The 21,950-nt window shown below is 35.7% G+C and overlaps 1 protein-coding gene across 13 annotated transcripts in view; it reads right to left on the bottom strand.

The window, feature by feature from the left end:
* Positions 1–21,950, bottom strand: part of PRKACB (protein kinase cAMP-activated catalytic subunit beta) — a 158,571-nt gene that overhangs the window by 16,827 nt on the left and 119,794 nt on the right. For all 13 annotated transcript variants that reach the window (XM_063624209.1, XM_063624204.1, XM_063624205.1 and 10 more), the window contains 2 exons: positions 12,873–12,995; positions 1,317–1,481 (listed from right to left, as the gene is read on the bottom strand). In XM_063624209.1, the coding sequence (XP_063480279.1) occupies positions 1,317–1,481; positions 12,873–12,995 (288 nt within the window). The remainder of the gene's footprint in view (positions 1–1,316; positions 1,482–12,872; positions 12,996–21,950) is intronic.

The raw sequence follows: 21,950 nt of genomic DNA, 5'->3' as shown, positions 1-21,950 counted from the left end.
CAGTTTAGCTGGGGTTTGCTCTCCATTTTATTATGGTAATATAATAATGCCAGCGATTAACTTGATCTATACTTATATTCAAGTCTTCAAGTTGCCTGAATTTCTAACACTAAGAATCCCTTTAGTGAGCAAAGAGTCAAACAAAAGATCAAACAAAACAAATCTCAAAAACTCAGGTGCAAAGTTATTCTGAATTTCCACATTTCTCACAGTATAGGACTTTTACATTTATTTATACGACCATCTGACTAATCTGCCTGTCCCCTTAAGTATAAGCTTCATATGGTCAGGAATAAAGGTTGGTTTTGCTCATCATTGTATTCTCAGCACCTTTCAGAATACCTAACATACAAGCAGGGACCTGATAACTATTTGGAAAAAATCTTACATGAATAAATAATTGTTAAAAGGAAAAAGGTAGTAACTTCGGATAATTTGCTTTGACCTTCCAAAAAAGCATGAATTAAAACCCCTATTTGTATGAATTATGTTCGAATTAGCTTTCAAATGGATAAAGGAAAGTTGTATCTCTAAAGAGAGACCAATATGCCACAGGGAGGTGAAAATGAAGACTAAAAAGGGATGAAACTAGCAATTTAATGTTATTATATATCTGGCACATGCCAATTCTGGATGGGCAACTACATTTATTTATATATCTTCCTAATGTGGCTTCACATCAGTTTTGAAAACCCTTAGGACATTGTCTAATATATAATTTCCACAGTTTTGTGAAGCGTAACAAGCATAGATAGGAAAAATTTAACAAAGGAAACATTTCAGGTTGATGGTCAAAATAGCATATATGCTTTCTTTTTAAGCTAGGTAAGGCCAGGTGTGGTGACTCATGCTTGTAATCCCAGCTCTTTGGGAGGCTGAGGTGGGCAGATCACTTGAGGTCAGGAGTTCAAGACCACCCTAGCCAACATAGTGAAACCCTGTCTCTACTAAAAATACAAAAAATCAGCCAGGTGTGATGGCATGCACCCATAGTCCCAGCTACTCGAGAGGCTGAAGCAGGAGAATCACTTGAACCGAGGTGGCGGAGGTTGCAGTGAGCCGAGATTGTGCCACTGCATTCCAGCATGGACTACAGAGTGAGATTCCACCTCAAAAAAAAAAAAAAAAAAAAAAAAAAATATTCTAAGGGGAAACTCATTTTTAAGTTATGGGCTGTAAAGTACTTTAGATCCTGCAGAAGATTAATTCAAAAGGTAAAAAAATTAAAACTATGTGTTAAGTTGAAAATATCTCCACCACATATAATTTAAACACCAACTTTAAAAAAGCTTTTAAATTAAAAAAGAAAGTCTCACCTTCCTCTGGTAAATAGCAATCCAATCTGTCGTGGCAAACCACTTGTGAGTTTTTATATCACTGACACCATTCTTTAGATTCCCAAATCTCTTGGTCAAATCCACCTGCAGCAGGTTCCGTAGAAGGTCCTTGAGATCTGAACTGAAGTGGGATGGGAATCGGACCTACACAAACACACGATTTGGTAAAACATACATTTTAAGACTCATGATATTTCTGTTTTGATTTCACAAAGTTTTTTTTTAAGGCAACAAGCCATTATATAAACAAAAATATGGAGCGATGACCTTCACATACTTTTAACTACATGTTACAGTCCCCACAGTAGTCATAAAGAAGAGAATTACTTGGGTGAATGAACTAAACCTGTTCTCTTAGGGCCTTGCTTTGGTTATGATGTCTTTAAGAACATGGAGCAGTCCCAGAAAAATGTGCACACCTACAGAACTTTTGCAAAATATCAGAAAGTTCACCTATCTTTAAGAGCAATCTCTTTGGATCGTACATTACAAATCTGTGTCTCAAAGATACACAAATTTAACTTCGTAATATAAATAGAAGAACCAGCATATGAAGGAAATCAGTATGTACATTTTGAAAAGAGATCTATCAAAAAGGAAGTCTAAAAATGGTTGTAAAAACCCACACTGCCTTTCACAGTATAGGAAAACATTTTTCATTTATCAGAAGTTGGCTTTTAAAAATAATTCTCCTATTATGCAACAGTATAAAAATGATTTAGACTGGTTTAAAAGCATTTTTCTACCTACTAAATTGTGAAGACTTTACAATTACTAGACTGGCCTCTGGCCTTAAAAACAAATGGAAACCCCCAAATAAGTGAAGACTTTTGGCAACCAATAAGGTTAAAGTAACATTTATAGGAGACCTAAGTCTATTTTTCATTTTGTTTTGTTTAAACACATTCTTCTCCTCTATACCAACCTAACTTCTGGTTCTTACTGTTTCACTGATATGGGTACCTAAAAAATTAAAATGGGTACCACCAAAGGATGAAGGAATAGCTGCATCTATGCCTCCTTGTTCTTTTTTGTCATCACTACCACCTCTCTACTATCCTTTCCAACTTGTGTTCAATCCCTTCCATTACCCTCTTCCCTGTCATACATACATATGTATGCACACATGTATGTGTATACATATCTGGATTATTACAGCCTCAACTACGAATTGACCATAGCACTTTGTAGAAAACACTTTAAAGGGTTAAGAGACCCACCCCCAAACTCTCGGCATTCTTATTTTGTTTCTCTACAAGTGCCACCACTACAAGTACTACCACCACTTCATAACTTACATAGTGCATCATTACATTACCTCAGTTGCTCTTTATAATATATTTATTTATTCAACTATGCTATAGTATTTGTGCATATTTCTGTCTCCCCCAGGCTCTGAGCTTCTGAGGGAAGGTATTGTGCCATTTTTATTATCAGTATTTATTAGACTATTTCAAATACTGTAGTTCATCCATTTTACAATTATTTATTGAGTACCTACTATATGCCAGGCACTATTCTAGGTGCTGGATATATAGCAGTGAGCAAAACCAGGCAAGTCTCTGATTTCATGGAACTTACATTCTAGTTGGATAGGACAAATTCAGTGAATATGGTATTAACTCTAGTTTAAAGATGGAAAAACTAAGATTCAGCAATGTTACTGGGTATAGCTTCCCCAGTCATCAAGCCATAAAGTGGCAGAGTTGGGACTAAAAATCTAGTCATGATTTGTAGCTTCATGAATTTTGCTCTTTATTACACTGTCTTCAAATATATAGACTCCTTAATTTATATTCTGACTTTCTAAAAGCTCAACATACTTGACATACATTCTCATGTTCTCAAAGTAGAAGTTAGATCATCAGCATGCAGATAGGTTTTATAGTAGAGTTAAATTCATAACCATAGCTTTTGACTGCCACTTTTGTGCTAGTCTATAAGTAAATTTTCTCAAAATCTGGTCCTAGGACCCATGCACATCAGAATAAACTGGGAGACAAAAGGATAAAAATGTAGATTCCTGTGGCTTGCCTCAGATGATGGGGGCATTGGGCCTGAAAATCTGAGCTTTTATCTCCGAGGGATTCATATGTACATAAAAGCTTGAAAAGCACTATTCTCAACTCTGTTCACTACTTTATGCAGAGGTTTTATTTTCTATGCTAGTAAAAGATCGTAACTTTTAAGTGTAAATAATACAGTACAGTAAATGGAAATCATTATCATACCAGAAGAAAACTAATATTGTATCAACAACTAAAGACTATTTAAAGGGTTAATAGTTAATAAATGACCAGGATTTAGGCTCAACTCATATAAATTAGCAACTCAAAATCTCATTTTTGCAAGGCCCTTTATTATCCTAGATTATGAGCAGTTTTATGTTCTAAAACAATAAGATATGTGAACTTCTACCTTCTCTAGTTTTATTCTTGACACAATGGTTTACTAGAAGCTAGGCATTATGCTAAACACTTTATGTACTAGCTCATAAAATCCAAAACATAGGTATGATTATTATCCAAATTTTATAGGTAGGGGTGAAGCAATTGAGATCTACAGAAATTATTTTGCCTAAGATTACAGAGCTAATAAATAGTAAAGGTGTAATTCCAAACTGGGTACACTGACTTCAGGGTACTTATTTTTAATTATCAATTCTCCTTACATGATTCAATAACCTAAAAATAGTCATTATCAGGAACCTTCTAAAAGACCGAAATTTTCATCTTAAAAATATTTTGCTTCACATTTCCTCATTTACCTAGATGAAGTAATAACTAGAGAATAAGGGGTTTTCAAAAGGCACACTGTCTACTTTAAAAATAACATGACATTTTTCCAGTGGGTATGTTAGCTCAGATTTTTCCAGTGATAAATCTGAACTTTATTTAGATTCCAAAGAAATAATTTATTTGAAGTACATCTATATTTGTTTAGGATTAAATTTGTGTGAACTGTTCCATGGTAATGTACCAGTTATCTCTTTCATTATGTTCAGACGGCAGACAGTAATGTACTATATATAAGTTATCTTTGGAATTCAGGTAATATGCAGTGGAATGCATGAAAAATAAAATCATCTAAATAATGTAGTTCTTTATTTTGGAATGCAAATAAAGTAATGGTCTTGACTGTGTGTGTGTGTGTGTGTGACAGTGATTCTCAAATGGGGAGTGGTGATGGGTTGTGACAGCAGATACCAGAACGATTTGGGAACCTTTTCAAATCATAGACATATCCTTCTCACCTCCATATCACACCCTCTTCCCCAGAGATTCTCATAGGTAGCCCACACTCCCAGAGTGGTCCATGTTAATAATGGGAATCCGTCACATATTTAAAGTATTTTGGGGGAGAAATAATGAAAGTCATTGTGAAAGTATTTTTTCCTATGATTATTCTGAAATTTAACCTGAAATGTAATTTCCTTGCTGACTGAACTTTTCAAAGAGCCATGATCAAACTGGAATTAGTGAAAAACAGAAAATAACTTCAACAAAATTGTTTCAAATGTACAACCTTTATTTGTAATACATCAACCTGGAGACACTAAAGATTTCTATGATGGGAAGAGTGACTATCTAATTTTTCCTTTAAAACTACATCAAAAGGGTATTACTTCTATCATTATCTATCAATTATAACTACTATAGAAAGTGAAATCAGAATCTTCTAATATTGGAGCTAGAGGGAGCTTAGTTTAACTGAGTCTAAACTCTCATTTTAAAGATAAGGAATCTGAGCTCCTGTGAGGCTACCAACTCCGTTAGTGGAATTATTGGGAAAATAACTTAATCTTCCTGACATATACCTATGAGCTTTCTGCCAGTCCAAGATAGACAAATAATGTGAAAGTAAATGTAAAGAGCCAGATATTGAAAAGAGAAAAACCGTCTAAAATCATTAAGCCATTAGGTCTGAGAGATAAGGTTGTGGGAAACTGGCATCATTTAACATGGAAGAGGTATTTGTACAACATAAAAGAGGTGTTTGTGATATATACACTTCCCAAGGTGTTTTCTTTAATATTTTTTCTTCAATATTATTTATTGTTTAGGATTGTTTTCCAACCATTAGAGACCATATTACTTCTGATTTTTCTAATTATATTTTCTTGAGAATAAATCTAATTCCCCAGTGAGGTACAGATACACAAAACAAGCTCTCAACACATGGTGTTTATCAGAATCACTTGTGATACTTAAAAAAAAAGTTTTGAATCCACAGAAGACCTCTTGAGTCAGTATCTCTCAGGAGAGATACCAAAGATAGAGTACACTTCATGAAAGCTTCATGAAGGCAGAGACCACAACTGACTTGCTGTATCCAGCATGTGGAACTGGTCTGGCACATACTATGAGCTTCCTAAATATTTAATGAATGCACGAATTGAAATTTGACAAATATTGATTGAACCTCTACTATGTGTTATGCTTGAATTAAGCAAGTACTATGTGCTTACTAATAAATCTCAGGAATTTGTGCTTGGATTATATAAGTAAACAAAATAAGATGAAGATTTCTGCCTTCAGGGAGTTTACACTCTAGTGAGGAAGACAATTAAAACTTAGTAACTGAGTGATCCTTTAACAATGTTATCCTATCTTTTTCATGAAACTTTGCATCGTAAGGTCTTCGACTTTTACTCTGAAGAAAATGGGGAATCCTTGCACGGTTTTGAAAAGAATAATAGGATATGAGTTAACATTTTTAAGGAACCACTCCAGTGACTCACTTAAGAGTGACAGCAGTGGATGTGGTAAGAAGTGGCTGAATTCTGTAAATTCTAAAGACAAAGCAAAAATGGTTTCCCTGTGCATTACATATGAAGTGCGGACTCCAAGGTGTCTTGGCCTGACCAACTGAAAGGGTGGAGTTGCCATCAGTTTAGACGGGGAAGGCTTCATGGAGGGGGGTAGGTGGAGTGTAGGAAAGAGGACAAAAACTTGTCAGTTTAAGACAGGTTGAATTTGAGGTATCTATTAGATATCTAAGTGAAGATTTCAAGTTAGAAACTAGATACAAGAGTATGGAATTTGGGAATCAAGTATGGACTGGAAAAATGAGTTTGGGAATTGTCCTGAGCATTTAAGTCATGAGACTGGATGAAACCACCCATTGAGGAAGCGCAGAGAAACAAGAGAAGAGGATCAAGCCAAGGAGATTGAGACGGAATGATTAGTGATACAAAGTCACTGAAGCCAAGTGAAGGAATAACAAATGAATCACTGAACTAGATTCTTCTATCTCTTGCTTTGCCACAAACTACCTTTTGTCTTTGGGTAATTCTCAGTTTTGATTTACCTACATATAGGACGAGAGAGTTAAACGAAATAAAAGGGAACATCCTTGCCACCTAAAAAATTCTACCAAGCTATTTCTTTAGTAGAAAGAATTCCTGGGTTCCAATCCGAACTCCACTTACATAAATGCTCTGCAATCTAGGGAAAACTTTTCTGAGTCTCAGTTTCCTCATTTATAAAACAATGAGAGTATATCTCATCTGGCAGGTATGAAAAGAAATTACGTAACTTACATGAAACTGCCTTGTATTATGCTTAGTATTTTGTAGACATTAATTCAACACAGTTTTTATTTTTTAAGCCTTCCCATTAGAATACTATTTTAATGATCTGAAACTGAATTTTTGAATTAAAGAAAGAACTTGTAAGACAGCCATATCTATCGTTATTTTTACAGATGCGCCAAGGACAGTCTGTGCTAGAAAAGTCATTGGGAAAGTATAGGAAGTTCCTCCTTTCTTCTTGTCTCTGGCTCTACCTGTTAATTTATAGAACAAACACTTTCATCTTTTCTTAAGGTCCTAAGTTTGATAAAGTGAGGGAGAAAATGTCTTACTATAACTTTGTTTTATAAAGACACCATTGTCGATATGGCTGATATCCTAAACTACTGTCAAATTACATTATGTAATATGTTAAACGAACTATAAAATTCACTCTGAATTGAGCAAACTCAACAGAATATTTCTTCTGCTTTCAGCACTGATTATAAAGTCTTGTACATTTGAGTTTTAGGAATAACTATTATTTTCTAAAAGTTCAAGATGAAGTTACAACCAAAAAGTAAATCCATTCATGTTGTTCATGGTATCCACACTGAGTGATTTAAACTCACTATCTGGTTTTCTGACTTTTTTTCTTTTAGAAATAAAATAAGGCCGACTGGGTGCTGTGGCTCATGCCTGTAATCCCAGTAATTTGAGAGGCCAAGACAAGCGGATCACTTGAGGTCAGGATTTCAAAACCAGCCTGGCCAACATGGCGAAACCCTGTCCCTACTAAAAACACAAAAATTAGCCGGGCGTGGTGGCACATGCCTGTAGTCCCAGCTACTCAGGAGGCTGAGGCAGGAGAATCACTGGAACCCAGGAGGCAGAGGCTGCGGGGGGCCAAGATTGTGCCACTGCACTTCAGCCTGGGCAACAGAGCAAGATTCCATCTCAAAAAAATAAAAAATAAAAATAATAAGAAGAAAATGAAATAAGGCCAAATCAAATTTGTTTACACTAAGCTTAATCATAGAAATTACAAAGTTGATCTTCCAAAAAAGGGAAAAATCTTACTGCTATTCTGCAATTATTGGCATGAGAAATGATCATTTAACTAGTAACATTATCTTTTATGAATCAGGATAAAATTATTAGGCTTACATGACTCAAAAGAGTTTGTATACAGCCAAGAAGCAATAATCTATTAACTACTGGCTACGAGCATGTTGAGATAAATTTTAACAAATTATTTATAAATTAGGTACAGTAAGTTCTCAAAATATCTGCAATCCCAGTAAAGAACTGATTGATAAAAAATGAACATAACATTAGACAATTTTTCGACAGGCATAATAACTTTTCATACACTAGGCATGTTATAGATATGGTGCTGAGTTCCACACTACCTCATAAGACCTGGGCATCTTTAATCAGCCTGGATTCTATATGTGAAAAGAAAGAGTTAAGACATTAAAAATATTTATAAATATTGGTACTGCATCTGTGGGCTCTCTAATCTGTTTCCTTACCTATGCAAAAACAGTGATAGATATAATGAGTCTACAAGGTTGCAGAGGATTATGATCCACCCCATTCTCCTTCCCCCTGCTCTCACATAAGAAGCCAGTTTTGCAATTATTTGCTCATAGGACCACAAGAGCTGTCACAAAGAAGGTATTAATAAGAATTTTAAATAACCACAGTGAAGTGTTTAAAACTGGCCCTGGGTTTTATGAAAAGAGTAAAACTGCTTTTGTGTTTTGATTTCTCAATACTTCTAAGTCTCTTTAACTATGGCCATAGCAAAATAGTAAATGACATTGTAATTTCCCCAAAAGCATTAACAATAGTATCTTAGAAAAAGTATAGTGGAATATCTGCATAAGTGTATGTTATTTAGGAAACCAAATGTGTGTAGAAAAGAGTTAACATAGCAGGCCTGAGACTGCTACCCTTAGAAAGAACTGCTTACAAGTTTGGCCCTTGAGAGATGTCTGGCAACTTGAATAGTACCAGTGCCCTTATACCAACATGAAACTTTCCCTAAAGGATTAGAGTGGCTCACTGTGCCTAGACTGTTGGTACAAATAACATAGTTTATTCTGAACATCTACTTTTGTTCTGGGAGGCTGGGATTTTGGCATGTGCTAGGCAGAGGGTGCATATGTGACCAACCCCCAATGAAAACCTTGGGCATTGAATATTTAATGAGTATTGCTGGTAGATAAAATTTCACGCTTGTCACAGCTTGTTGCTGAAGGAATTATGTGCATCCCTTGCGAATGTCCTGGGAAAGGACTCTTGAAAGCTTGTGCCTGGTGTCTTTTGGACTTTTGCTATCTTCACTTTGTACCCTTTTGTTGTAATAAATCTTAGCCTCAAGTACCACTGTATGTTGAATCTTGTTGAGTCCTCCTGGTGAATCATCAAACCTAGAGATAGTCTTGGGGACTCCTGAGACAGAAAGGAATAGCAATTGGGCTGATAATCAATTACCCTTCATGTAAATATTGAATTTCCCTTTAGGAAAAATTAACCAACTCTTTGATCATTCAGTATATACTTATGTTTATACTTCTCTATTTTGCATAATGTCTCCTTATATATTGTTACTCATTAAGAGTGGAACAATATTTACATTAGATATGTTGAAGCTAAGAATTTTTTTTAAATTACATAAGCCAAGGGCTCTAAAGTTATGGTTTCCATAGTAGCTGTAACTTGAGTACCTTATTTGCAAGTATAATTTTTGACTGCAATATAAACTTTCTATATTTCCATGGGTAATGCAGCCAGACAAAGTTGCTATAGAGACCATAACTGATTCTTGTCATGGAGTACATGACACTGAGGCATGAAATTTAAAGGCTACATACAGAAACTCAGCATATGTATTGTTAGGATGAGGCATAGTTAATGCAGGAATCATAAATCTTTTCTTTCAACTATGAATTTGTAGATTCAAACCTTAACATTGCATGAATAATGTGACATTTAAATACCACCTCCTCTATTTTTTTAAAGGCAAAATATGTGTAGGAGAGAATCTAACAAGTTGATTGATCATCTTTGTGTGCATTTAAAAATACCAGCTTGAGTTAAAATATTGTAATAGAGAAAGTATTTTACAATTTAATATTCATATATATGTACTTTAGTGAATTTATCACTTAATTAATAAATTTAACTTTAACTTTGATAAGTCATTGATACCTATAATCTTTATAACGTGACTTCAGAATGGAGGATATAATCAATATAAGATGCTGTTGCATAAAATAATATGCTTCTAAAATCAACAAAAATAATTCTGAATGAAAAGCATATTCTTAAATGATATATCATTAAAACCATTAAAAGTTCAAATGCAAATATAAATATAAGGATCCACAAATATAAGACCAAATTGGATTTTTAATAATTTGCACAATTTAAAAAATTTAAAAAACTAGTTAGTTTCCAATTTGGCTTTTAGCCACTAACCAGAGAGACAATAATATTTTTGCAATGTGAATAGAGACACATTCTAGTTTGAATTTGAGTGTTGAAACAGATGATTGATTGGGAAATGGTTAATACAATCTAACTTCACAAAATACAGAGCCTTTTAATGGCAAAAATTCCGCTTTCATGACTTCTACTTTAGATGAGTAAAGGGAGTAAGAGATGGGGATAATTTTATATCCCACATGGGAGAGATAATCCGGTACTTTTGGTTAAAAAACAAAAGTACACCAAATATCCTGTCATATTTCTAAATAAATGAAGGGGAAAACAGAATATTGTGATATAATAAGGTTTTATGGTGTCATTCTTCTAAGGTGCCCAGGATTTAGACTGTTATGATTTTAGAATATATGCTGATTATTAGATAAAAAATTTTAAAGTTTGATATAAAATGAATATATATTCATAAACTGCTGAATATAACTTTTAACCAACAGAGAATGATTGGCAAATTGAGGCCAATGCATAAAAATGAAGACACATTAATTTTAACTAAAGCAGTTTTTCTTAATAAATGTAAATTTAGTTATGACAGTATCCTTGTTAGAAAATTGGATTTCTTATATGAAGTATAAATAAAATATAGTAAAGATTCAAGAACTTTATAATTACTGTCAATTAAATGATTTGAAACAATTATTATAATATTTACATCCTTAGTTTTTGTATTAGTAAAATATTCTTCTTCCATTTGTGATTTTAATGTATTTTGGTTCTCTCATCATTCTTCATATGACCTTTAGTCCTCTTGAGAGTCTACACTTCTCAAATTCTTCAAAAATAAATCACTGCCTTGTCTGTTAATTTTTCTCAAAATTTTGTTTTGTTCATATCAAAAGTTCTGCTGGGGGAAAACAATTACAAAGATAAGAAGTCTGAAGCCAGAGATCTACAAATGTAACAAGAACAGCAGTGATACTGATACTTGTTTAAGTAAGTACTGCATTCTGCTTTTCTGTACTGCCTTTGTCAGTACACAGCATTCAACACCTAGCTAGGTTTATTTATCTGTAAGAGGTATTTATTTTTTTACCTTTGACATAGTTGGGGTATAAATTCTTTAGTCAGTCTCCTAATTTGTGAATACTGATAATACATAAAACTTTCTACATAAAACGTGGCAAAATATAAGGGAAAATCTTGTGACCCAGATAGAGTGCATATGTACTATGAGATAGGGAACAATACTGTGCTGAAATGTATATTCTAGGTGATTGGATAGACTAATTCTATTGGCAAATGTCTTGTTCCTACAGCCCAGCTGTGCAGCATCTATGATTTCAATTTGAGTGTTGGCAAAAAAGATAAATTACCACATTGTAGACATTCAGGGTACCTTGTGAATAGTTAACAATGGAAATTGTAAGTTGATAGATGCCAAGGGTAAGCTTTCACATTAAATGTAGAGCTTGAATATGGCTGAGATACAAAGAAATAAAGACTATCCCTCTACTGTCTCCTTCCGGCTTGTCTCTGCCTAAGAATGTCACAAAATACAAAGCAAACAAATAAAAAATAAAACAAAAAAACCTCAACTATATAACATCTCAGGCTAATGTGATATCAAGATTGATGCTCTATTTCCTGATCATATTCTAAATGGGACTATGTGGGAAAGAAAAGACAAAGTAGTACCACGTGTAGAAACAGAAAGAGGGGAAAATAAGTAAAATATCCCTTCCCATATATTTTGTCATTAATGTATACAAGGTCTCCTTCTGGGAATGTTTAAAAGCCTATTTTTTCATTGCTGCATGGTAGGAAATTCAAGCTCATTTCCATTGAATTGACTATGGTCTTTTAAAAAAAGATCTGAGGTCTGAGCTAAGGCAAGAGCAAATGACTGACCCTAAACAAAACACTCTTGAAGCAAATTAGAGGTTATAAGTGCAAAAGAAGGAAGGTTTATGAAGAAATTTACAAAATGTAAAATATTACAACATAGTAAGTCTACTCATGTTCAAGAAAAATTAATGTTATTTCCGTGTTTGCTAAAAACCAATGACAATTATAATCACAATCTATATGAACAATTCTGTTAAAATCAATTCTATAAATTTCCATCTTAAAAAGGCTTATTCATTTTATATTTACTTTTACTTCCAATATTATAGTATTGGACAAATTAAAACAAGAAGTCTCTCCTGAAAATGGAAGTGCATATAAAACAGCCCCTAAAGCTTTTCTCCATTAAGACAGACATGAAATAATAAACTATTTTTATTTATTTCAAGGAATATTGAGAATTATGGCTATGATCCTGTTGTTTGTGATAAAAATACTAAATACAGAAATTGCTTTACTGTTTTGTTAATTTCTTTATAAAACTGCCCTTTTTTTCTTAAGAGACTGAAATGATTCAATTCTTATGCTAGTAAGAGCAGCAACTGTAGATTTTTCTATATTTTTCCCAAAGTAGAATAATAATTATGACACAATATAGTTTCAATTCATGAAGCTTAAAATTCATGTACAGTAATAAGAGAGGAATAATAAAATGTTTTACTTACCTTTCCAGAAACAATCTTTTCATAAATCTGAATTGGTTGGTCTGCAAAGAATGGGGGATAGCCAGCTGCCATTTCATAGATTAGCACTCCTAATGCCCACCAATCCACTGCCTTATTGTAGCCCTGAGATAAACCAACACCAATATCAATTGTTACTTAAGTTACTCAAAAGAGAATGAAGTCAAAGGTCATTTCAGAATGATCTGGAAGCATATAAAATTTTTTTTAAAGCAATTGCTGAGCAGCTATTCAGGACAGAATTTAAAAATGAACCAAATGTATCAGCTCAGATTTAAATTAAACAAAGGAGAGGATTTCCAGATATTGAAATTGGATATTAGGAAAGATTATTAAATCTTCTTCCTAAAATGATTAAGAATATTATAGACAATGAAATTTTCTTTATTTCACTGGTATAATTTAGTTCTCGCTCAATAACAGGAAGGCAGTTAGACCACATTACTTCTTAAGGCCCATTCTAGGTCCATAATCTTATGAATCAGATTTTCCACAGCATGCCTAGAAAGATCAAAAGTTTTCAAAGAAAATAATAGAAACTGGACTACATAGTAAATAATGAAGTTGACTTCAAAATACTCTATATTTTTGGAATTAGGAGGGTGAATGTGCTAGGGATAATCCCATCTGCTTCATAGGATTTTGTGAAAGCAAAAAGTTTAATGTAGAATTCAATTAATATAAATATTTAAGTATACTTTACTTCTGCTATCTACTGTTTTACTTCCTATATCTAAAAGGTATGCAGGAAAAAAATGAATTCACAGAGTTTTGTGAGGACTGTATCAAATGAAAGCGAGCAATGTGTGTAAAAAGTGCTTTGCAAACCAAATGTAAAAATCAAAGGTTATGTTTTTTTCATATTCACCTTACTAAAATTAAAATCTGTAAGTATTTATAAGAAAATAAATAAGAATAACATGTTCATATTAACATGCTAATATAGTTTATTAACTATGATCAGTATCAACTGACACAAGAGATTTTTTAACAACCCCAACAACCTGTCATGAAGAGAAATAAGCTGAATTCTACCCAGATCTATTGTACCGCCCTCAGAGGTACCCTCTACCATCACGACTCACCGCATTCCACCCTTTTGTCAAAATTTTAGCTTTACAAACTACTTAGTTTTCAAAATTCTAGCAAAAATATAATACTTTAATGCTATAGAGATTTTCTTTTTCTCTTTTTTTTTTCCTGATACTGTGTATATCTTTTTAAGGGAAGGAGTGGTATAATAGGAATAGCAGTTTGTTTTCTAATAGCAATAGGCATTAACTCTGTTTAACTTTTTGATTCATATGTTTAAATTGTGTGCTAATGTTTACAGTAAATATGTCAGACACAAGTTAATACCCAAGGTATAGAAATCAAAACACATCAATAAGAAAAATGTTAAATTACAATAGATAAATGGGCAAAGGAAATGAACTAATAATTTACAGACACACAAAGAAATACCAAATGGCTATTAACCATTTGAAAAATAAATCAAAAACATGAGAATTAAAACAATGAGATACAATTTATTGCCTATTAAATTAGTACATCTTTTAAAAATGAATATACCCAGTGATAGTGTTATGAAATAGGCACTATAATACACTAATGGTAGAAGTGTAAAATGGCATAATAACTTTGGAAAGCAATTTGGCAATGTGCATCAAAAGCCTTAAAAATGTTCCGACTCCTTGGCCCAGTAATTCTACTTCTGGGAGTATATGCTAAGGAAATAATGTAAAATAAGGAAAAAACTTTTATGTATAAGGATGTTTATCATAGTTATTTATAATAATAAAAAAATCAAAAATAAAACCTGAACACTCAACAATAGAAGAGTGGCTAAATATTTTACGGTACATTTGCAAACAAGCCATTAGAATGATGTTTGCATGCTTGTTATTATAAAAGTGAAAAAAGTCAGAGACAAGACTATATACACTTACTATGATTTCAACTATGACAACACAGAAGTAAAGCCACACACCTACGACCACCTGATCTTTGACAAAGCTGACAAAACCAAGCAATGGGGAAAAGATTCCCTACTCAATAAATGGTGCTAGTATAACTGGCTAGCCATATGCAAAGGACTGAAGATAGATCCCTTCCTTATACCATATACAAAAATCAACTCAGGATGGATTAAAGACTTAAATGCAAAATCCCGAAGTATAAAAACCTTGGACGACAACCTAGGCAATGCCATCTTGGATATAAGAATGGACAAAGGTTTCATGACAAAGACACTAAAAGCAATTCCAACAAAAGCAAACACAGTCAAGTGGGATCTAATTAAACTGAAGAGATTCTGCACAGCAAAAGAAACTATCAACAGTAAACAGACAACCTACAGAATGGGAGAAAATATTTGCAAACTATATGTATCCGCCAAAGGTCTAATATCCAGCATCTACGAGGAACTTAAACAAATTTACAAGAAACAAACAACCCCATGAAAAGGTGGGCAAAGGACATGAACTGACACTTTCTAAAAGAAGACATACATGCGGCCAACAAAGATATGAAAAAATGCTCAATATCACTGATCATTAGAGAAATGCAAGCAAGTCAAAACCACAATGAGATACCATTCCACACCAGTCAGAATGGCTATTACTAAAAAGTCAAAAAATGGCAGAGCATAGTGGCTCACCCCTGTAATCCCAGCACTTTGAGAGGCCGAGGAGGGTGGATCACTTGAGGTTGGGGGTTCAAGACCAGCCTGGCCAATATGGTGAAACCCCGTTTCTACTAAAAAATACAAAAATTAGCCAGGTGTGGTAGTGCATGCCTGTAGTCCCAGCTACTTGGGAGCCTCAGGCAGGAGAACCACTTGAACTCAGGAGGCAGTGGTTGCAGTGAGCCGAGATCACGCCACTGCACTGCAGCCTGGGCGACAGAGTGAGACTCTATCTCCAAAATATAAATAAATAAATAAATAAACAAATAAATAAATAGTCAAAAAATAACAGATGCTGGCAAGGTTGCAGAGAAAAGTGAACACTTAGACACTGTTGGTAGGAGTGTAAATTAGTTCAACTATTGTGGAAAGCAGTATGGAGATTCCTCAAAGAGCTAAAAGCAGAACTACCATTCGACCCAGCAATCCCACTACTGGGTATATACCCAGAGGATTATAAATCATTTCATCATAAAGACACACGCATTTGTTTATTCATTGTGGCACTATTCACAAAAGCAAAGACACGGAATCAACCTACATGTCCATCAATTGTAGACTAGATAAAGAAAATGTGGTACATATACACTATGGAATACTATGCAGCTATAAAAAGGAATGAGATCATGTATTTTGCATGAACATGGATGGAGCTGGAGGCTATCATCCTCAGCAAACTAATACAGAACAGAAAACCAAATACCACATGTTTTCATTTATAAGTGGGAGCTAAATGATGAGAATTTATGAAGACAAAGAAGGAAAAATCAGATACGGGATTCTACTTGAGGGTGGAGGTAGGGAGGAGGGAGAGGATAAGAAAAGGTAACTATGGGTACTGGGCTTAATTCCTGAGTGATGAAATAATCTGTACAACAAACCCCCATGACATGAGTTTACCTCTGTAACAAACCTTCACATGTATCCCTGAACCTAAAATAAAAGCTAAAATAAAGCTAAAATGTGTGTGTGTATATATATATGTATATATACGCATATATATGTATACACATACACATATACACATATATGTGTATATGTGTGTGTATATACATACACATATATATGTACATATAGATATGAATATTTTTATAAAGGCTGCCTCTAGGTTGGTGGGATTACATATAGGTTTTTTTTTGTTTTGTTTATGTTTTTCTGTATTTTTGACATTTTGTACAATGAGTATTACTTTTACAATATATACACATTTGTAAAAGTTTTAGTGCTCATTTTGTTGTCACATTATTTGTTAACTGTATTTAAAGAAATGTGTCAGAAACTGAGAGGGGTGCTGCCAAGATGGCCGAATAGGAACAGCTCCGGTCTACAGCTCCCAGCGTGAGCGACGCAGAAGACGGGTGATTTCTGCATTTCCATCTGAGGTACTGGGTTCATCTCACTAGGGAGTGCTAGACAGTGGGCGCAGGACAGTGGGTGCAGCACACCGTGCATGAGCCGAAGCAGGGCGAGGCATTGCCTCAGTCGGGAAGCACAAGAGGTCAGGGAGTTCCCTTTCCTAGTCAAAGAAAGGGGTGACAGACAGCACCTGGAAAATTGGGTCACTCCCACCCTAATACTGCACTTTTCCGATGGGCTTAAAAAATGGCACACCAGGAGATTATATCCTGCATCTGGCTCGAAGGGTCCTACGCCCATGGAGTCTCGCTGACTGCTAGTACAGTAGTCTGAGATTAAACTGCAAGGCAGCAGCGAGGCTGGGGGAGGGGCGCCTGCCATTGCCCAGGCTTGCTTAGGTAGACAAAGCAGCTGGGAAACTCGAACTGGGTGGAGCCCACCACAGCTCAAGGAGGCCTGCCTGCCTCTGTAGGCTCCACCTCTGGGGGCAGGGCACAGACAAACAAAAAGACAGCAGTAACCTCTGCAGACTTAAATGTCCCTGTCTGACAGCTTTGAAGAGAGTAGTGGTTCTCCCAGCACGCAGCTGGAGATCTGAGAACAGGCAGACTGCCTCCTCAAGTGGGTCCCTGACCCTGAGCAGCCTAACTGGGAGGCACACCCAATAGGGGCAGACTGACACCTCACACGGCTAGGTACTCCTCTGAGACAAAACTTCCAGAGGAACGATCAGGCAGCAGCATTCGCGGTTCACGAAAATCCGCTGTTCTGCAGCCATGCTGCTGACACCCAGCCAAACAGGGTCTGGAGTGGACCTCTAGCAAACTCCCACAGACCTGCAGCTGAGGGTCCTGTCTGGTAGAAGGAAAACTAACAAACAGAAAGGACATCCACACCAAAAACCCATCTGTACATCACCATCATCTAAGACCAAAAGTAGATAAAACCACAAAGATGGGGAAAAAACAGAGCAGAAAAACTGGAAACTCTAAAAATCAGAGCACCTCTCCTCCTCCAAAGGAACGCAGTTCCTCACCAGCAACGGAACAAAGCTGGATGGAAAATGACTTTGACTAGTTAAGAGAAGAAGGCTTCAGACAATCAAACTACTCCAAGCTACAGGAGGAAATTCAAGCCAAAGGCAAAGAAGTTAAAAACTTTGAAAAAGAATTAGACGAATGTATAACTAGAATAACCAATACAGAGAAGTGCTTAAAGGAGCTGATGGAGCTGAAAGCCAAGGCTCAAGAACTACATGAAGAATGCAGAAGCCTCAGGAGCCGATGCGATCAACTGGAAGAAAGGGTATCAGTGATGGAAGATGAAATGAATGAAATGAAGTGAGAAAGGAAGTCTAGAGAAAAAAGAATAAAAAGAAACGAACAAAGCCTCCAAGAAACATGGGACTATGTGAAAAGACCAAATCTACGTCTGATTGGTGTACCTGAAAGTGACGGGGAGAATGGAACCAAGTTGGAAAACACTCTGCAGGATATTATCCAGGAGAACTTCCCCAATCTAACAAGGCAGGCCAACATTCAGATTCACGAAATACAATGCCACAAAGATACTCCTCGAGAAGAGCAACTCCAAGACACATAATTGTCAGATTCACCAAAGTTGAAATGAAGGAAAAAATGTTAAGGGCAGCCAGAGAGAAAGGTTGGGTTATCCACAATGGGAAGCCCATCAGACTAACAGCTGATCTCTCGGCAGAAACTCTACAAGCCAGAAGAGAGTGGGGGCCAATATTCAACATTCTTAAAGTAAAGAATTTTCAACCCAGAATTTCATACCCAGCCAAACTAAGCTTCATATGTGAAGGAGAAATAAAATCCTTTACAGACAAGCAAACACTGAGTGATTTTGTCACAACCAGGCCTGCCCTAAAAGAGCTCCTGAAGGAAGCACTAAACATGGAAAGGAACAACCGGTACCAGCCCCTGCAAAAACATGCCAAATTATGAAGACCATCGAGGCTAGGAAGAGACTGCATCAACTAATGAGCAAAATAACCAGCTAACATCATAATGACAGGATCAAATCCACACGTAACAATATTAACTTTAAATGTAAATGGACTAAATGCTCCTATTAAAAGACACAGACTGGCAAATTGGATAAAGAGTCAAGACCCATCAATGTGCTGTATTCAGGAAACCTATCCCATGTGCAGAGACACACATAGGCTCAAAATAAAAGGATGGAGGAAGATCTACCAAGCAAATGGAAAACAAAAAAAGGCAGGGGTTGCAATCCTAGTCTCTCATAAAACAGACTTTAAACCAACAAAGATCAAAGGAGACAAAGAAGGCCATTACATAATGGTAAAGGGATCAATTCAACAAGAAGAGCTAACTATCCTAAATATACATGAACCCAATACAGGAGCACCCAGATTCATAAAGCAAGTCCTTAGTGACCTACAGAGAGACTTAGACTCCCACACAATAATAATGGGAGACTTTAACACCCCACTGTCAACATTAGACAGATCAACGAGACAGAAAGTTAACAAGGATACCCAGGAATTGAACTCAGCTCTGCACAAAGCGGACCTAATAGACATCTACAGAATTCTCCACCCCAAATCAACAGAATATACATTTTTTTCAGCACCACACCACACCTATTCCAAAATTGACCACAGAGTTGGAAGTAAAGCACTCCTCAGCAAATATAAAAGAACAGAAATTATAACAAACTGTCTCTCAGACCACAGTGCAATCAAACTAGAACTCAGGATTAAGAAACTCACTCAAAACTGCTCAACTACATGGAAAGTGAACAACCTGCTCCTGAGTGACTACTGGGTACATAACAAAATGAAGGCAGCAATAAAGATGTTCTTTGAAACCAGCAAGAACACAGACACAACATACCAGAATCTCTGGGACACATTCACAGCAGTGTGTAGAGGGAAATTTATAGCACTAAATGCCCACAAGAGAAAGCAGGAAAGATCCAAAATTGACACCCTAACATCACAATTAAAAGAACTAGAAAAGCAAGAGCAAACACATTCAAAAGCTAGCAGAAGGCAAGAAATAACTAAAATCAGAGCAGAACTGAAGGAAATAGAGACACAAAAAACCCTTCAAAAAATTAATGAATCCAGGAGCTAGTTTTTTGAAAAGATCAACAAAATTGATAGACCGCTAGCAAGACTAATAAAGAAGAAAAGAGAGAAGAATCAAACAGATGCAATAAAAAACGATAAAGGGGATACCACCACCGATCCCACAGAAATACAAACTACCATCAGAGAATACTACAAACACCTCTACGCAAATAAACTAAAAAATCTAGAAAAAATGGATAAATTCCTCGACACATACACCCTCCCAAGACTAAACCAGGAAGAAGTTGAATCTCTGAATAGACCAATAACAGGTTCTGAAATTGTGGCAATAATCAATAGCTTACCAACCAAAAAGAGTCCAGGACCAGATGGATTCACAGCCGAATTCTACCAGAGGTACAAGGAGGAACTGGTACCATTCCTTGTGAAACTATTCCAATCAATAGAAGAAGAGGCAATCCTCCCTAACTCATTTTATGAGGCCAGCAGCATCTTGATACCAAAGCCGGGCAGAGACACAACCAAAAAAGAAAATTTTAGACCAATATCCTTGATGAACATTGATGCAAAAATCCTCAATAAAATACTGGCAAACCAGTATTTTACTGGCAAAAAGCTTATCCACCATGATCAAGTGGGCTTCATCCCTGGGATGCAAGGCTGGTTCAACATATGCAAATCAATAAATGTAATCCAGCATATAAACAGAACCAAAGACAAAAACCACATGATTATCTCAATAGATGCAGAAAAGGCCTTTGACAAAATTCAACACCCCTTCATGCTAAAAACTCTCAATAAATTAGGTGTTGATGGGACGTATCTCAAAATAATAAGAGCTATCTATGACAAACCCACAGCCAATATCATACCGAATGGGCAAAAACTGGAAGCATTCCCTCTGAAAACTGGCACAAGACAGGGATGCCCTCTCTCACCACTCCTATTCAACATAGTGTTGGAAGTTCTGGCCAGGGCAATTAGGCAGGAGAAGGAAATAAAGGGTATTCAATTAGGAAAAGAGGAAGTCAAATTGTCCCTGTTTGCAGATGACATGATTGTATATCTAGAAAACCCCATTGTCTCAGCCCAAAATCTCCTTAAGCTGATAAGCAACTTCAGCAAAGTCTCAGGATACAAAATCAATGTACAAAAATCACAAGCATTCTTATACACCAATCACAGACAAACAGAGAGCCAAATCATGAGTTAATTCCCATTCACAATTGCTTCAAAGAGAATAAAATACCTAGGAATCCAACTTACAAGGGACGTGAAGGACCTCTTCAAGGAGAACTACAAACCAATGCTCAATGAAATAAAAGAGGATACAAACAAATGGAAGAACATTCCATGCTCATAGGTTGGAAGAATCAATATCGTGAAAATGGCCATACTGCCCAAGGTAATTTATAGATTCAATGCCATCCCCATCAAGCTACCAATGACTTTCTTCACAGAATTGGAAAAAACTAAAGTTCATATGGAACTAAAAAAGAGCCCGCATCACCAAGTCAATCCTAACCCAAAAGAACAAAGCTGGAGGCATCATGCTACCTGACTTCAAACTATACTATAAGGCTACAGTAACCAAAGCAGTATGGTACTGGTACCAAAACAGAGATATAGATCAATGGAACAGAACAGAGCCCTCAGAAATAATGTCACATATCTACAACTATCTGATCTTTGACAAACCTGACAAAAACAAGCAATGGGGAAAGGATTCCCTATTTAATAAATGATGCTGGGAAAACTGGCTAGCCATATGTAGAAAGCTGAAACTGGATCCCTTCCTTACATCTTATACAAAAATTAATTCAAGATGCATTAAAGACTTACATGTTAGACCTAAAACCATAAAAACCCTAGAAGAAAACCTAGGCATTACCATTCAGGACATAGTAGTGGGCAAGGACTTCATGTCTAAAACACT

The sequence above is a fragment of the Symphalangus syndactylus genome, chromosome 12 (assembly GCF_028878055.3).
Source record: "Symphalangus syndactylus isolate Jambi chromosome 12, NHGRI_mSymSyn1-v2.1_pri, whole genome shotgun sequence".
Taxonomy (NCBI): Eukaryota; Metazoa; Chordata; class Mammalia; order Primates; family Hylobatidae; genus Symphalangus; species Symphalangus syndactylus.
Note: the sequence above shows the minus strand (reverse complement) of the source record. Positions and strands in the feature narration are given on the sequence as shown.